This window comes from Phyllobates terribilis, unplaced genomic scaffold (assembly GCF_046119375.1).
Source record: "Phyllobates terribilis strain yellow unplaced genomic scaffold, ASM4611937v1 Scaffold_1__5_contigs__length_1240528914, whole genome shotgun sequence".
NCBI lineage: Eukaryota > Metazoa > Chordata > Amphibia > Anura > Dendrobatidae > Phyllobates > Phyllobates terribilis.
The window spans coordinates 701,420,149-701,438,806 of record NW_027362761.1 but is presented as its reverse complement, the minus strand read 5'-3'; the positions used below and the strand labels follow the sequence as shown (position 1 = coordinate 701,438,806).

Sequence of the window (18,658 nt, the reverse complement as noted above, 5' to 3'; positions counted from 1 at the left end):
GGTAGAGAAGGAGTGTTTGGCTATTAAGTGGGCCTTGGAATCACTACGTTATTTACTCGGGCGTCAGTTCCGCTTGGTGACGGACCACTCACCCTTGGTATGGATGAGGAATGCCAAGGAGAGGAATGCGCGAGTCACCAGGTGGTTCCTGTCTCTGCAAAATTTCAGTTTCTCTGTACAACATCGCCCTGGGAAGTTGCAAGCAAACGCGGATGCCCTGTCCCGGGCACCCTGTATGGTGGCAAATGTTCAACCCCACAAGTTTGAACAGAGGGGGGGGATATGTGAGGCAGTGACCGGGATCGTATACAAGGGACGTTATATGTCCCCCAGAATGTGTACAGAGACCTATTAAATCCATTGGAGGGCACTGCAGTCACACACACAGCTGCGGCTGCAATGCAGGAATGAAGGTAAGCAATGACCTGGTCAGACTACCTGGCTAAGGCAGATTAAGTAAAACCCAGCAGGGCCTTCATTTCTTGGAGGAGGTCACAGGAGGCAGTGGGGCGGCCTCCTCCCTCCAACCCGGGTTTTCCAGTGGCTCTTGCCACAGGTCCTTTAAAACTCCTGCACTAACTATTAGTGTTGTTCTATGTCGCAACCTGCTAGGAGCACAGCAGGTTAGCTCAGCAGGACTGTGTGTGGCTGAACCACTGCCTAGGAAGGCTCTGCACCTGTCAGGCTCTGAGCGGCCCGGCGCGGCCGTTGTCCCCGGCAACCGTTGTTTATGGACTCATGTCAACCCGGCTGCGAACCGGAGGACTTTCTGTTTACCCGTGAGTTGCTGAATAAAAGCTGTTCATGTTGGACTTGTTTTGGGTCACTGCCTCAGTTACTGCATGGTGTGAACACCGCCGCCTTACAATATATATATATATATTTATTTATTACACGACTTGTCCTGGTCCTAAACCAGGCACATCATTAGAGAAATTTACAGAGGATACAGTGAAAGGTTTTTAAAATAGTGATGAGGTGAGCCGAATTTTACCAGGTAAGAAAAATTGTCTATGAAAGTGAATGGTAAGAAAACTCATGTCCAAAAGAGGCTGGTTCTTGCCTGTCAATTTGAAAGAGACCTATGATTTATTTATTTTTTTTTTTTTTTAAATTCAACTTTTGCCCAAAAAAGATTTTCAAAATCTTCTGCCCTGAGACCTAAGAATTGTGTCCTGGCTGGTGGTAGTGGTGCACACACAGGATACCCATGTACAGCACCAGAACATGGAGCTTATGATTGAAGGAGGTAAGCTGACAGATATTCTGATTGGAGAGTCCGAGCTTAGTGATTACACAGTATATGTCTCAAATAATGTGTCAAACTGCTACCTAAATATCTGCAAAAAATGTCCTCCAGTAATGGCTGTCCAAGAAAAAAATATGACGTTTCAAAGAGGCTATGGTAGATAGTATAACTTATAAACAGTGGATATTTTGTGACAAATGTACTTTTGACTGTTTCTAAAACTGCAGAAGACTTTGTAGAACGTTTTTGTGACCAGCTACGAGTCCTTAAAGGGTTAGTCTGAAACCCAAAAGTAAATTTCAATTAATAAATCTTTAACCCCTTCACAACATGCGCCGTACATGTACGGCGCATGTCATGTCTCCCCCTTTGATGCGGGCTCTGGCACGTGCCTGGAAAGGTGTGGGCTCCATGACAGCTGATCTGTACAGCTGTGTACATACCCGCCTGTGTGCAGGCACGATCGTCATGGCGCAATAATACGTACCTGGTCCTTAAGGCCCAGGACACAGGGACGTATTATTATATACCATGTCACAAAGGGGTTAACAGTTTAAAGATGACCTGGGACTATAGGCCGAGGCAGGACTAGTCAGACACTGTCCCTGGCCGGCTTCTCCACGCACCACTTTGATTGCCAGGTCTCTTCTATGCGTAGTACATAGGCCCAATTTTTTTATTTTCACAAGGGTAGCAAGAAAAATAAATCGCACAATTTATTGTACAATTGCTCCTGAGTATGCGCATATCCCATACAGTGGTGGCCAAAAGTATTGGCACCCCTGCAATTCTGTTAGATAATACTCAGTTTCTTCCTGAAAATGATTGCAATCACAAATTCTTTGGTATTATCTTCATTTAATTTGCTTGCTAGGAAAAAAAAACACAAAAAGAATTTGTGATTGCAATCATTTTCAGGAAGAAACTGAGTATTATCTGACAGAATTGCAGGGGTGCCAATACTTTTGGCCACCACTGTATGTGGTGGAAAACTACTGCTTAGGTGCCTGGCAGGGCTTGGAAGTGACGGAGCACCATTTGAGTTTTGGAATGCAAAATTGTCTAGAATCGATAGCAGACATGTTGTGTTTTGGAGAGCCCCTGAGGTGTCTAAACAGTGGAATCTCCCCACAAGTGACCCCATTTTGGAAACTAGAACTCTCAAGGAATTTATCTGTGTGTGTGATGAGCACCTTGAACCCCGAGGGGCTTCACAGAATTTTATAATGCTTAGCCGTGAAAATTAAAAAAAAAACAAAAAAAAACAAACATTTTTTTCCCCACAAAAATATTTCAGCCCCAATTTTTTGGATTTTCACAAGGGTAACAGGAGAAAAATCGAACCCACAATTTGTTGAGCAATTTCTCCCAAGTATGCAGATACCCCATAAGTGGTAGAAAACTACAGCTTGGGATCACGGCAGGGCTCGGAAGGAAAGGAGTACCATTTTGGCTGGAATAGGTGGAGGACACCATGTCACATTGGCAGCGCCCCTAAAATGCTAAACAGTGGAAACCCCCACAAGTGACCCCATTTTCATTTTATAAACTACACCTCAAGAAATTCATCCAGGGGAGTAGGGAGTATTTTTAACCCTCGGACGATTCACAAACTTGTATAACACTGAACTGAGTAAATGAAATATTACTATTTTTTCCCACTAAAATGTTGCTTTGATCCCAAGTTTGCAATTTTCAAAATTGATAATAGGAGGCAAAGAACAGTACAATTTCTCCTGAGTACATTAATACCCCATAAGTGGTTGAAAACTACTTTTGAGGCATAGTGCAAAGCCAAGAAGGGAAGAAGCGCCATATTGGAGTTTAGATTTTGTAGAACTGGTTTGAGGGTGCCATGTCACATTGCTAATGCCCTTAAGGTGCCAGATCAGAACCCCCCAAAAGTGACCCCATTTTACAAACTATACCTCTCAAAGAATTCCACTAGGGGTGCAGTGATCATATTGACACCACGCAACTTACAGAAATTTATACCATTGGGTGGTGAAGAAAAAATGCTTACATTTTTAATCACAAAAAAAATATTTTAGCCCCGGATTTTACAGTTTCATATTGGGCAATGGGTAAAAAAATGGTGCCAAAAGGTGTCACACAATTTCTGCTGAATGTGACAATACCCCTTATGTGGCTGTAAGGTACAGCTTGGCCACACAGTGAGGCTCAGGAGGGAAGGAGCTCTATTTGACTCTTGGAGAACAAATTATTGTAGAATAGTTTGCGGACTCCATATACAGAGCCCCTAAGTGCTAAAAGAACAGAATCCCCCCTCAAGTGACCCTATTTTGCAAATTATACCCCTCTGGGAATTTATCTACAGGTGTAGTGACAATTTTGACTATGCGTGTTTTCCAGAAACAAGTAGCAGTGGATGTTGCTGATTGAAAACTGTAAACTGCTGTAGGCGTGACGAGTATATTGTAGTGACCAGTAAGTTGTAGTGCCCAGTACATTGTTCCCATCTCATGCTTCTGGAGACATGCACCTGTAAATTAAGCAGGCTCTCATCGCTACAGAAATGCCAAACATGTGGATGCTAACTGTGGTTTAGGCACACTGGGGCTCAGCAGGGAGGGGGGCATTTGGATTTGGGAGAACAGAATTCATTGGATTTCTTTTGGGGGGTGAGTAGCCATAGCGCTTTTCCAGAGCTTTTGTGCTACCAGTAACTTGGAAGCCCCCTATATTTCCGATGATGGACCTGAGTGGGGACTTGCTTTTTTTGTGGATTGAGTTCAAGCTTTTGTTAGGAACATTTTACATAACATCTTGGATCACATATTTCCGGCCCTTTACGTTGTGCACTTATTTCAGGGTTTCCATCTAAATCTCCGAGTGACGCGATTCAGATAAAACCCCCAAGGGATCCATTCATTATAACGAGGCAGCAGAGTTAGTCTGGACTCCGTCTGGCCTCGGTTCAGTGTGTCCATTTCAGAAGTGCACAAAACTGCGGCGGACCGCACTTTTATGCATGCCTAAAGAGATGGACACCGCCAGATCACAGGCCAGATGACGTCCACAGTGCCTCAGGCTGCCTCATAAGAAATCTTCCGCCTGGGGTTCAGTCTGAATTATGTATTTCAGAGATTTACATGGAAACCCCGGTGTAAGCGCTCAGCGTAGGGTAAATGTGCACCGAGCCTTACTGCGATCTTTGGGAGGCAGAATGAACAAATAAACAGCAGGTGAAGAATTGGTTTTAATTATTTTTTACACCATTCCTTGTGCGGTTTAAGTGATTTGGCAACTTTATTATTCAGGTCAGTACGATTACAGCAATACCACATTTATATCATTTTTTTATGTTTTGCCGCTTTTACACAAAAACTTTCATAGAAAAAAAGAATTGTTTTTGCATAACTTTGTTCTGAGAGCTATAATTGTTTTATTTTTCCACTAACGGAGCTGTATATCGGCTTTTTTTTGTGGGACAAAATGATGTTTTCGGCGATACCATTGTTATTTCCATTTGACTTATTTTTTTTATTCCACTTTTTGTTTGGTTGTATTCTGAAAAAGCATCATTTTTTTGCTCCGTTTTTAATTTATTTTTTTACGATGTGCAGATAAGGGGCTAACTAGTGTGATAGCTTTATAGATGGGGTTTTTCCGGACACGGCGATACCAAATGTGTACTTTTTTTTGTTTTATTGGTTTAATATATTTTCTTTTTTTAAATTTATCGTCTTATAACATTTTTTTTTCACTTTGCTTAGTGGCAGTATGGGACTTCAATTTTTATTTTTCTTATCACTGGTCTCATGCAATGCAATACAGATGTATTGCATGAGACCTGTCAGTTATACACTCAGATCGCCTGTTAGACTCCGCTATTGGCTGAGTCTAAAAGGACATCACATTTTACAGACTCGGAGGTAATCATGCGAGGTGACTGCCATGACAACTCCAGATCACATCATGGGGGCGTCTGAGAGGTGATTGAACAACCCCTCGCTCGGTCTTTTAAATGCTGCGACTGCCATTGATTGCGCCATCTAGAAGATAGAAATGAGTTACCATGTTTGGGACCTGATCCAATCAGGTCCCGATGATGTCGCCCGTCAGAGCAATCGCTCTGCACCAGAATCACAGCGCTTGCAGGGCCCTGGGGGTCCTGAGCGCTGCGAGACAGCTGACCGCACACAAACGTCGGCGCTGCACAGAGGCCAGCATGTGCCAACGTTTATCTACAGTGGACGATTGGGAAGGGGTTAAAACCATATTTTCTCTGAAATGCCAGAGAAATTTAGAGAGAAATTCTAATGAATTGTGCAGCTAGACTTTTATTCATACTGCCTGTGGTTTGAGCAACTTAAATCAAGCAACATGTTCTCTCTAAGACAGTCCAACTCTACAAATTCATCACAATGTTCCATGCAGTTTGCTACATCTGGCGAAATCTTTACACTGCCTAGTCGAATTTTACACACCCTATTCCCTGGATTACTCTGTACCAAAATTACGACGCTCTAGGCCAGCTATTACACCATGCCCCATTTTCAATTAACCTGGACAAGTCAAAGGCTTTGTTCACACACGTTGTGTTTTTTTTCTGCTAAAATCTGCTGCTAGCTTTTCTCTGACAAGAAAACAGCTGCTTAAAAAACGTGTGTATTTTTGACCACCCATTACTTCCTATGGGTGAAAAAACGCAGGAAATAGGCAGCAAAAACACAGGAGCGTTTTCTTCTGCAGAAACGCTGAAAGAAGTGACATGCTCTATTTTCCAAATACGCAAACAAGGCAGAAAATACAGCAAACAAAAAGGAACATGTGAACAGAGAGTTCTGGTTTCTCTTAGACTTTGCTGGTACTGCAAGACACAGCTTAAAATATGCATAAAAATCTGCTGCAAAATGCGCAGCAAAACAACGTGTGTGACATATATATAGCTTGACTCAATGTAAACCCCTGGAGGAGACGGTGTAAGATCACTGAAGAGTACAGCAATACTACAAATAGTGTCCACAAAAGTGATTCTTCATAATCTTCAGTGTGACATATTTTCTCAAGTTAAACTTTGCAATATACACACGATGTCCCGTAATTTCCCCAAGTCTTACCTTTAGGTTCATAATTCCTTCCTGTTTAAACCGTGTGTAAAACATGTCCATTGAATAGACCTCACTCCACAGATATCCATAATATTGGGCATCATATCCTCCAGCAAGATGACCAAATGTAGCAGGCATATTTGTCCCTGAAATACAATGGTTGTTATAGGAGCACATCATATTATCTCCTTAAAGGGGTTGTCCCACAAACATAATTAATAGATCTTAGAAAATAATTAAGTTCAACAATTGCATGAAAAAAAAAAAAAAATGTCCCTGTGCGGAGATAATCTTATAAATGTGCCCCTGCTTTGTACTGTGTAATGGTTGTGTCTGACCGTACAGGAACATGGTCTGATCATACCACAACTCCTGGGCAGGGGAGGAAGCAAAAGAGTATACAGACATTACAGCACGGGATCACAGCTGATGTTTTTAAGGCAGGGAATAGTTTTTCCTTACCTAAGTCAACATCTGCAATCCAATGCTGTAATCTCTGCATCCTCTTCATCTCCTCCCTTCCCAGGAGCAGTGGTATGATTTAAATTGCTAAATTTTTGCCAAAGCTAAAGTCAGAGCTCCTCCCCATCCTATCTAGATAGAATCTCGTCGGCACCAGCTGCCATCTCCTATCTCGGTAATGGGAAAGTCTGTCTTCACTGAAAACAGATTTGATCTCAGAATTGAGAATTTTGATAATCTGATCAATTCTGGCAGAGAATAAAGCAGATTTCTCTGAGAAGATATATCACAAAGTTCCTTATTTTCATGAGTACTACTGTTTTATTAAATAAAAACTGTAGTGACGGTTACTTTTTATCCCATTCACCTCCGATCCTGTTTTCACCAGGCAAAACTTTCAAATTCAGACCAATGTCAATTGCTGATGTAATCATACCCCATAAATCAACATATTCCAGTGTTCTGAGCTTGTTTTTTCTTGACACATTGTACTTTAAGGAAGTGGTATTTAGGTCAATATTTTTTGCATTTGTGAAAATTTCAGAATTTTAGCGAAATTTAGAAAATTCCACAATATTCAAACTTTACATTTTTTCCACTAAAATAATGCTTTGGCTCAAAGTTTTTAACCCCTTTACGACCTACAACGTATAGTTAAGTCATAGGTCGGCCCCCTGGCGAGGAGCCCGCATCTTTTCCAGCACATGACGGCTGATTTCAATACCAAAGATGTGGATGCTAAATTTGGTTTAGGCACACTGAGGCTCAGAAGGGAGGAGGGCATTTGGATTTAGGAGTGCAGAATTCGCTGGATTTCTTTTGGAGGGCGAGGAGCCATTTCACTTTTCCAGAGCCTTTGTGTTACAAGTAAAGTGGAAACCCCTTATATTTCTGTTAACATATGATTGACCTGAGTGGGTGGATTCAGTTGAAGCTTTTATTGGGAACATTTTACATCACACTTATCCTACGCTCTATGCTGAGAACTTACATCGGGCTTTCCATCTAAATCTCCAAATGGTGTGATTCAGATAAAACCCTCAATGAATCCCTCGACAATCTTCCTTCACTGAAGTGCACAAACTGAGGCACGACCTCGCTTTTATGCACGCGTCTTTTTACGGACACCGCCAGATCATAGGCCAGACAGCCACCACAATGCGTTCATCTGCCTTATTATAGGGAATCTTCCACCGGGGCTTCAGTCTGAATCACATATTTCAGAGATTTACACAGAAACCCTGGCGTACGCGCTCAGCGTAGAGAGCAGGATAAATGTGAGCCGAGCCTTACTGAGATCTTTGGGAGTCAGAGTGAGCAAATCAACAGCAGGTCAAGAATTTGTTTTACATAATATTTACGCTGCTCACCGTGTGGTTTAAGTGATTAGAAGACTATTCTTCAAATTGGTGCGATTACAGATTTATATATTTTTTTCCGTTTGGCTGCTATCACACACTAAAAGACACTTTTTTGCAAAACAAAGGTTTGCATCGCCATATTTTGAGTTATAATTTTTCCATATTTCTGCCAACAGAGTCATGTGAGGGTTTGTTTTTTGATGAAAGAGTTCAAGTTTTTATTGGTACCATTTTCCAAAAACATTTTTTGATTGCTTTCTATTCCTATTTTTGGGAGGTAGATTTATCAAAAGCCAACAATTCAGGAATTGTTTTTTGTTTAGTTTTTTTTTATGCCATTCACCATGTGGTAAAAGTGATAATGCAGCTTTATTCTTCGGGTCAGTACAATTACAGCAATACCACCACTATTTTATAGAAATAATTTTTTGCATCGCTGTATTCTGAGAGCTATAACTTTTATTTTTCCACTGACAGACTTGTATGGCGGATTGTTTTTTGAGGAACAAGCTGGCGTTCGTTACCTTTTTTTTTTTTTTTTTTTTACATTTGTCTTAATAACATATTATTCCACTTTTTGTTCAGCGGTATTACGAAAAAGCATAGTTTTTTTGCTTCATTTTTATATTTTACGGTGAAGGGGTTAACGAGTGTAAGTTTTATAGATCAGTTCTTTCCAGACACAGCAATACCAAATGTGGATTATTTTTTTACATAAAAATACATATTTATGGGTATAATATTACTCCAATTTTTTTCATTATTTTGTTTTTGTTTTTTATTATTTTTTACAATTTAACTTAGTTTACTTTTTTTTACTTAGTCCCCCTCTATGGGATTTTAACTTTTATCACTCTGATCGCTGGTATAATGTATTGCAATACACCAGCACAGCACAGAATAAACCTGCGAGTGTTACACTGAAAGAAGTCTTTTAGACCAAAGGTCATCATGACGATGATCGGACCCCTGTGATGATGTTGCGGGGGTGCAGATCAGACGGGAGTGGGAGCCTCCTCTCAGCCTCCTAAATTTTGCTATTGATATCGATTGCGCATTTAAGGGGTTAAACAGCCTGGGACAGTATGGACACCCGTCTTGGCTGTGACAGCTGGGGCTCGGTGATTGCGTGGGCACAGCTCCTGTGAAGCGTATGATCACCATGACGTACTCATAAGTCATCGGTCAGGAACCTTTATTCGACCATGACATATAGGTACGTCAAATGTCGTGAAAGGGTTAATGCAGTTTCGCTTTGTGTAAAAATTACACCACAGAGAAAACTCAAATTATAAAATAACATAAGAGGAAGAGATTTTACACCACTCACCTGGTGTTGCAGGAATGCCAAGAATCTCTTTACATAAGCTGCTATATTCATCAACAGGGTCCACATTCCTCTGTGTGTGAAGCACTTGGTCTATTTTTGCCAACACGATTTGCCGAAGATTCAGAACACCTGCAAGGTATGGGAGACTCCATAACTGACAGCACAGAAAGAAAAATGAGAAAGTATCCTTTAACAACTACAATTGTAGCCAGCAGGGATGGTTCTGAAAAGCCAAACATTTTCATCACCAATATGACCAGAATACACGGGGAGGAATGGTACTGGCCATTTAAATTTTCTATGATATGCATAAAATTGAGTCTGTCACCCCCCCCCTCCCAAGATAGATTTTAAATCAGCCATAATGTGAAATAGGAAATTTTGCCCGTATAAAAGTCATACCAGCACTATACTTGTTAGAGTTACAGTGCGTGAGAAAATATTGTTTAAATGCCTAAGCAGGTGAGATGGCTTTGGTGCACCTCTGGCATAGCCAAGTGCTCTGCGACCATTATGCCACTTAGATTTTTATGTTGCGTGCTTCAGCCACATCTGATTGACAGTGCTGGTTTCCCATAGTGAGCACTGACACTCCCTGTCACTCTCACAGTCTCTGGCAGAAAAGTAAATAAAAATGGAAAGTTTGTGGTCTGCATCCACGCTGTCAACTGATGAAGAAACGTCAAGTGCCAGAGACCATGTAAAATAATAATAGTAATAAAGTTATTTTACATGGTCTCTGGCACCAGGAGTTTCTTCATCAGCTGGCAGCGCGGATGCAGACAACAAACTTTCCATTTTTTTTATATTTTTCTGCCAGAGGCTATAAGAGCAGGGCTGTTAACCAAACGGGTGAGCCAGCAATGTTGTCTGAACAGTTTACTTTTTTATGCCTAGAAAAGGCTGTTTTGTGAGTCATGACTGTTTATGGACTTCAAATAGTGGGCGCTTTATTGAAACACCAGAATCGGATCCCTGAGTGTGCACTAGCGTCTACTAGGGATCTGAGCCCCTATACTTTCTAGCTATAGCGTAAAACTGGTTATTATTCTGCAAGATGAAATCAATACAAATGCTCATTAATAGTGAAGAAGGTTGTAAATCCTTAGTAATACAATCAATGCACGTACGCTGATGGCGATCTCAGAAGAAGATATTACACTGGTGACTAGGCAACGGTGTTTTAAACTGTATAGAAACATTAGACACTTGAGAATCACTGGGAAACATAGCGCATGCATGCGATGAGTATCTAGAAAATAGCAGGCGCTACCCAACTATAGTAGCTATGCATGGCACACAGGGAATAGTTTACCCTAGTAACAGAAAAGTTTACACAAGATTTTGCCAGGACAGACAGCTATAAAACAGATGATTATTGCTTTCATTTTTTAGGAACTGACTTTAGTTTGTTTAACCCCTTAAAAGGAAGCGATCACCAATAAATGATGTATGGTCTGATGACACTGCTATAGGGGTAAAGTCCTCACATTCTGTACGAATATCCCCCATCCTGGTATGCATGGCACCCTTCATCCCTCATTCTGGTATGCATGGCATCCTTCATCCCTCATTCTGGTATGCATGGCACCCTTCATCCCTCATTCTGGTATGCATGGCACCCTTCATCCCTCATTCTGGTATGCATGGCACCCTTCATCCCTCATTCTGGTATGCATGGCACCCTTCATCCCTCATTCTGGTATGCATGGCACCCTTCATCCCTCAGCCTGGTATGCATGGCACCCTTCATCCCTCAGCCTGGTATGCATGGCACCTTTCATCCATCAGGATATCTTGGGATTTTTATAAGGATACCTGTGTTTGCCAGACGTGACTTCATGAGCTTCTCCAAAGTGTCATCAGGAATGGGGCTTCCAGTCTTGTAATGTTTTGACATGCGCTGTAGAGATTCCCTCTCCCACACCCAATTCTCCAACATCTGGGAAGGCGCTTCAACAAAATCTCTTTCCACGTGTGTTCCACTGAACATTGCGAAATCTGCCTGTGGCATGTAGACTGGTTTAAGGATGCAGTTTGACAAACAGGTACATGTCAAACACAAAGAACAAGGTGGCACCTACCTCGGCACAGATCTGATGCATTACATGTCCAAATTCATGGAAGTAGGTCTCTACTTCATCATGCTGCAGAAGTGATGGCGCATCCAGGGTTGGTTTGGTGAAGTTGGCAACCATAGCGGCAACCGATATCTGTCTGCTTCCATCTGATAGGAGACACCCAGGTTGTAATCCAAAACAAGCTGCATGAGAATACTTCCCTTCCCTACGGCAGATAACATTTTTTTAAAATAATAAAAAGCCTTGTATAATAATAATAATAATAATAATAATAATAATAAAAAGCCTTGTATTATAATAATCTTTTTATTTGTAATCTGAGTGACAAATGTTAGGAAAAGCATGGGGTAGTGCAGGGATGTACAACCTTTTCTGGTCCCAGAGCCACATTGTCATGTTGTTTCACTCCCAAGAGCAGAAAAAAAAGTTGCCAAAATAATATGCCATAAATGCCTAGTAGATAGTCGGCCATTAAGTGGAACCTGCACCTATGGGAAATCATAGGACACCTCTCTACCCACAGGTAGCACTTAGGATACAGGAAGGCCAACAGTGAATAGGTCTCTCCCCATAGGAACCTTAAATGTCAAATTACAATGTGGAGATAGGAGGCCATATGTATGAATCATATCTTTCTAGAGTAATAAAGGAATCAGGGGACTTCATTATCCTAAAATTTAAGGGGGGGAGAAACAAATGACTGTGTACCACCCTCTTCTCTTTGTTATGGAAATGAGATACAAACAGCCACACAAAGACAAGCAATCTGTGACTAGATGGTATAGGGCTACACAGAATGGCATAGCAGTCCACATGCAGCCCCTGGGCCGCAGATGAAAAGTAAATTACATCTTACCGAGGATACAAGTCCAGGTAGAATTTCCCTATGAGCTGTCCTGTCTTTACATCTTGCACAGAGTACAAAGACACATCCTCATGCCATATGTGAGCACATTTTTCTTGCTGAAATGTCAGACCCAACAGTTCTTGGTAAATGGCTAGCAGACCAGTAGTCACAACTTCCATTGGAAAGTATTCCTTGAGAAGGTTCTGATCCACACTGTATGTGGTCTCCTCCACCTGGTTCATATAGTATCGCATGTCCCAGGCATTGATCTGCCCATCATACTCAAGTGCTCGCTTTTCACATTCCTTCTTTTTGAGTTCTATCATGAGTTCCCTTTCCTTTTCTCCCAAAGGCTTTAGTTTTTGGGATAATTCATCTGAAAACAAACAGTCCATATATTAATACAAACCATAGTGTAGAGCAATACTGAAATATAACATAACTAGAGCTCAAATGGCTATATCACATAGAGAAACATGGATTTCAAGTCATTATCATATTGCAGGTCTTCGTAAAGTCTTTTCATCAAGTAATTCACTAACAAAATTCTTTAAGAGTTGTACCGTTAACAAGTCTGAAAGATCCAATTTTAAACGCACAAGTGGGAATATTACAGTATTATGTTGTTATTTGTCCTCATATCTTTCTTATTCCTGGTTTAGGTGGAAACTACTTGCGTGTGCTCCAGCCCCAGCTGTCCCCCTGTGGTGCGCGTGCTCCAGCTGTCCCCCTGTGGTGCGCGTGCTCCAGCCCCAGCTGTCCCCCTGTGGTGCGCGTGCTCCAGCCCCAGCTGTCCCCCTGTGGTGCGCGTGCTCCAGCCCCAGCTGTCCCCCTGTGGTGCGCGTGCTCCAGCCCCAGCTGCCCCCTGTGGTGCGCGTGCTCCAGCCCCAGCTGTCCCCATGTGGTGCGCGTGCTCCAGCCCCAGCTGTCCCCATGTGGTGCGCGTGCTCCAGCCCCAGCTGTCCCCCTATGGTGCGCGTGCTCCAGCCCCAGCTGTCCCCCTATGGTGCGCGTGCTCCAGCCCCAGCTTTCCCCCCTGTGGTGCGCGTGCTCCAGCCCCAGCTGTCCCCTGTGGTGCACGTCCTAAAGCCCCAGCTGTCCCCTGTGGTGCACGTCCTAAAGCCCCAGCTGTGCCCTGTGGTGCATATCCTAAAGCCCCAGCTGTGCCCTGTGGTGCGCGTGCTCCAGACTGACACAAATCTGGAAAAGCAGTTGCATGTAGCAAAATCATCACTACCACCACAATAGGGACGAGTTCATTATTTCACCAACTATACCAGGATTATTTTTTTTAAGTAATTTAGTAGGGCCCCGAATGATGTTATAAACATCGAAATGGCTCTTGGAGTGGGGGAAAAAAAAACCAAACCACTGGTTCCCCACTCCTGTCCTAGCACTAGCAGCTTAAGTGGTCTTTAGCAGGACAGGAAGCAATGACATCCCATTCTTTGGTTACCTGACCACTAAGACTTCAGGTGACACGCACAAAACATCATCAGATATGCTTCTGTGGATACCTTGTAGCAGGCCTCAGTAGTCAAGTGGCCAAAAGAATGTGAGGTTATTACCTACCAAGAAAAAACGCAGTGCCTGGCGGGGAGCACCCTCTACAAAGCACACCGTGCCTGGCAAAGAGCATCCCCCCCCTCCAATACACACAGTGCCTGGCAGAGAGAACCCCCCCAAAACACAGTGCATGGCGGAGAGCACCCCCCAATACACAGTACCTGGCGGAGAAGCATGCCAAATGGAAACTTAACTTTCAATAAAAAGTTGTTTGTGTAATTGAAAGCTGTTATTGTGTTTCTTTTCAGACAAAATATTCTAATGTACTAGTTGTTTTATCTAAATTAAAACCTCAGTATTCAGGTTCACCCCTTAGTGACTGAGCTAATTTTGACCTTAATGACCAGGTCACTTTATGTGGAAATAACGCTTCAACTGATCCCACTGATTCTGAGATTGTTTTTTCGTGACATATTATACTTTATGTTAGTGGTAAAATTTGGTTGATGTGATGTGTTAGTTTATGAATATTTAGAAAATTAGATTTAAACAAATGTGAAAATTTCACAATTTTAAAACTTTAAAATTTTAAGCCCTTAAATCAAATTGTTATATCACACAAAATTAATAAATAAACATTCACCACATTTCTATTTTACATATGCAAAATTTTTGAAACAATATTTTTGTTAAGTTAGAAGGGTTCAAACTTTTCTTTTTTCCAACAAAATTTGAAGTGACTTTAGGGTGCCTATATGACAGAAAATACCCAATAGTGATGCCATTCTAAAAACTGCACCCCTCAAAACCACATTCAAGAAGCTTATTAACCCTTTAGGTGCTTCACAGGAATTATTGGAATGTGGAAGGAAGAAAATGAACATATTACTTTTTTTTTTTTTTCCCCCACAAAAATTTTACTTTAGCCCGAAAATTTTTTAATTTCACAAGGGTAACAGGAGAAAATGAATCCCAAAATTTGTTGTGCAATTCCTTTTGCGTACTCAAATACCCCATATTTGGGGGAAAATTACTATTTGGGCACACGGCAAGGCTCGGAAGGGAAGCAGCACCGTTTGACTTTTTGTATGCAAAAATAGCTGGAATCGAGAGCAGACGCCGTGTCCAGTTTGAAGAGCCCCTGATATGCCTAAGCAGTGGAAACACCCTACACATGACCCCATTTTGGAAACAACACCCTTCAAGGATTTTATCCAGGGGTATAGTGAGCATTTTGAACCCAAAGATACTACACAGAATTTGATAAGATTAGGTCATCATATTGAATATGTAGTCTTCGGTGTTGAGCGCAAGTGCTCACTACTCGAGTTTTGTGCATACCAGAGCACCCGATGCAGAGTATTGTGGGTGCACGAGTAACATGCTCGTGTCTCCACCCGCATGTTTAGCGGCTGTTTGACACCCCCAAAAAAACATGCAGTGATTGCTTGTGTATGGCAGGCAATCCCTGCATGTATTTTTGGCTAACAGCCGCGAAAAATGCAGGTGGAGACTAGAGCATTTCATTTGAGTACCCGCGATACTCTGCACTCCTAAGCACCCGATGCAAACTTGAGTAGCGAGCACTTGCTCACAACACTAGTTGTCATCATTTTTTTAACTTCTGAAAAAACTAACCCTTATGCCCAAACCTAATTGCAAAGAATGAAAGAAATAAAAATGATAAAATAAGAAAAAAATAATCTCGGGATTACACGGAGAAATGGGGGGCATACTAATTATTTGTGATCACTGTGACAGGGTCTAGGCAGATCTCAGCGGGGGTACTGCGCATGCGCCATTTTTTTTCCATGAAGAGGAAGCAGAGGGCTGGGGGAGTGAGCAGGAGGGACCAGGGGATGGTAGAGGTCCCAGGGGGATTTGGGGTGAAATCCTCTATCATGTTATAAAAGAGAGAGAAATTATTATAATAGCGGACACGCTCTTTTTTTTTTTTTTTTTTTATGCGGTCGCCGTTATTCATTGAATAACGGCGATCACGTGATTGGGGACAGGAAAATCCAGCCCTAATCGTGTTCTCCAATGCCACAGCTACCCCCGGTAACACTGACAAAAGCCTCTTACATACATTTATTTATTTTTTTTCCCCCTCTACTAATCTTAATTGATTTTTTTTTTCTGCTCAGTCCCACTATGGGACATGGATATATTGTACACTTTGATCACTAGTTTAATGCATGGCAATGCTTATGTAGAGCAGGGTAAGAGACTTGTCAGTGTTACAATGAAACATGGCCTGGAAGGCCCTGCAATAGCCGGGTCTAAAAGGCTACTGTAGCTGGCTGTCACGCTGTCTCTGTGTACTGGAGGTAGGGGGCCTAGGCTGACCCTAAGCTGGGGCCCTGACTAATCCCTCTACCTGGAGGTACTGTTAAAGGTACAGAGGTCCAGGCCGCCAGCGTAACCCCTACCTCCTGAGGATCCCTGCACCTAAGTAATCTAGTCCTGAGAAGGACCCCGATCACAACAAAAGGGAACAGGTAATAATATGCCAACACTCAGTACTTAGACGAACGAGACAGTACAAGGGTAAAACCAAAACCACCATGCATACAAAAACTACACAACAACAGAGGGAACACCAACGGGAAAGGAGATAAATGATAAAGCGAGGAAGGGAAAAACCACTCCAAATACACTTAGCTCTGAAACTCCAAATACCACGATCCGCTCTGTTAGTCTGCATGAAATGCTTTCACCGACAACTTCCCTAACAGATCAGCAGACATATGAAGGAATCTCACTACTGCAGAATTGATTGCAGCTGGGCGAGGCTGGACCTTGTCTAGCACAGAGAAAGAGAGTTAACTCCCTCACTGCCGAAAAGCACAAAGCACCAAAAACTCAGCTGCGAGAAGTCAGGCTGTGCAATCGTGACGATCTTCGTGGCGACACAACCATGACAGTACCCCCCCTTCTACGAGGGGCCTCCGGACCCTCAGGGCCAGGTTTATCCGGGTGAGTCGTGTGGAAGGCCCAAATTAACCGGTCTGCGTTAATATCTGACGCAGGAACCCACATCCTCTCCTCAGGACCATACCCCTTCCAATGAACCAGGTACTGAAGGGACCGACGATTAAAGCGTGAATCGATGACCTTCGATACTTGGAACTCCAAGTTACCATTGACCACCACTGGAGGCGGAGGTAAAGGTGACCGTATCACCGGCGCCACATACCTCTTAAGCAACGATCTGTGGAACACGTTGTGAATTTTAAACGTAGGGGGAGATCAAGACGGAATGCCACCGGATTAACTATAGAACTGATCCTGTACGGCCCGATGAACCTGGGACCCAGTTTCCAGGAAGGAACCTTAAGTTTTATATTCTTAGTAGACAACCATACCAGATCGTTCACACTTAGGTCCGGACCAGACACTCTCCTCCTGTCAGCCATACGTTTGTAACGGTTCCCCATAGTACTCAGATTATTCAGTACCCCTCTCCATACAGAAGCGAGTGATGACGAAAATCATTCCTCCTCAGGAACCCCCGAAGAGCCCCCTCTACTGAAAGTACAAAACTGGGGGTGAAAACCATATGCCCCAAAAAACGGGGACTTACCAGTGGACTCGCTCCGCCTATTATTAAGAGCAAACTCCGCCAGAGGTAAGAAAGAAGCCCAGTCCTCCTGGTTCTCTGACACAAAACACCGGAGATATGTCTCCAAACTCTGGTTCAGACGTTCCGGCTGACCATTGGTCTGGGGATGAAAAGCCGATGAGAACGACAAATGCATCCCCCGCCGAGTACAAAATGCCTTCCAGAACTTGGACACAAACTGAGACCCCCGATCCGACACCACATCGGAGGGTACCCCGTGAAGCCTCACAATCTCCCCAATGAACACCTGCGCAAGAGTTTTAGCATTAGGTAGAGCAGGAAGAGCGATAAAATGTGCCATCTTGCTGAACCTGTCCACTACAACAAGAATGACAGTTTTACCCGAAGACGGCGGGAGGTCCGTAATAAAGTCCATAGACAGATGAGTCCAAGGACGCTCCGGGATCTTCAAAGGTAAGAGGGCCCCAGACGGACGGGTATGTAGGGTCTTAGAGCGCGCACAAACCCCACAGGACGCAACAAAAGTTACCACCTCCTTATGTAAATTAGGCCACCAAAACCGACGCGAGAGGAGATCCACAGTTGCTTTACTCCCTGGGTGTCCTGCTAAAGCTGAGTTATGGTGTGCCTCGATCACCTTTTGTCGTAGCTGATCTGGAACAAACATTCTCCCTGGAGGTCCAACAGGGGCGTCCCCCTGAGCCTCCAATACCTCCTCCTCAAGCTCAGAGCATACTGCCGACACCACCACCCCCTCTTGAAGGATAGGAACCGGGTCATCCGTATTCCCGGCCCCAGGGAAACTACGAGATAAGGCATCCGCCTTCACATTTTTTGACCCAGGACGAAACGTAACGACAAAATTAAACCTGGTAAAAAACAACGACCACCTGGCTTGTCTGGGATTCAGACGTTTTGCGGACTCCAGATAAAGCAGGTTCTTGTGATCGGTGATGACAGTGACCGGATGGACTGCCCCCTCCAAAAAATGGCGCCACTCCTCAAAAGCTAACTTAATGGCCAAGAGTTCCCTATTGCCGACATCGTAATTCCTCTCGGCGGACGACAATTTTTTAGAGAAAAAGGTGCACGGATGCCACTTACCAGGGGACGAACCTTGTGACAACACTGCTCCCACCCCTACCTCGGAAGCGTCTACCT

General features: G+C 43.1%; 1 protein-coding gene across 2 annotated transcripts in view; it reads right to left on the bottom strand.

Moving 5' to 3' along the window:
• The window catches only part of THOP1 (thimet oligopeptidase 1), a 182,877-nt gene that overhangs the window by 36,665 nt on the left and 127,554 nt on the right, over positions 1-18,658 (bottom strand). For both annotated transcript variants that reach the window (XM_073685650.1, XM_073685640.1), the window contains 5 exons: positions 12,415-12,781; positions 11,562-11,763; positions 11,296-11,482; positions 9,478-9,606; positions 6,334-6,470 (listed from right to left, as the gene is read on the bottom strand). In XM_073685650.1, coding sequence (XP_073541751.1) covers positions 6,334-6,470; positions 9,478-9,606; positions 11,296-11,482; positions 11,562-11,763; positions 12,415-12,781 — 1,022 coding nt within the window. The remainder of the gene's footprint in view (positions 1-6,333; positions 6,471-9,477; positions 9,607-11,295; positions 11,483-11,561; positions 11,764-12,414; positions 12,782-18,658) is intronic.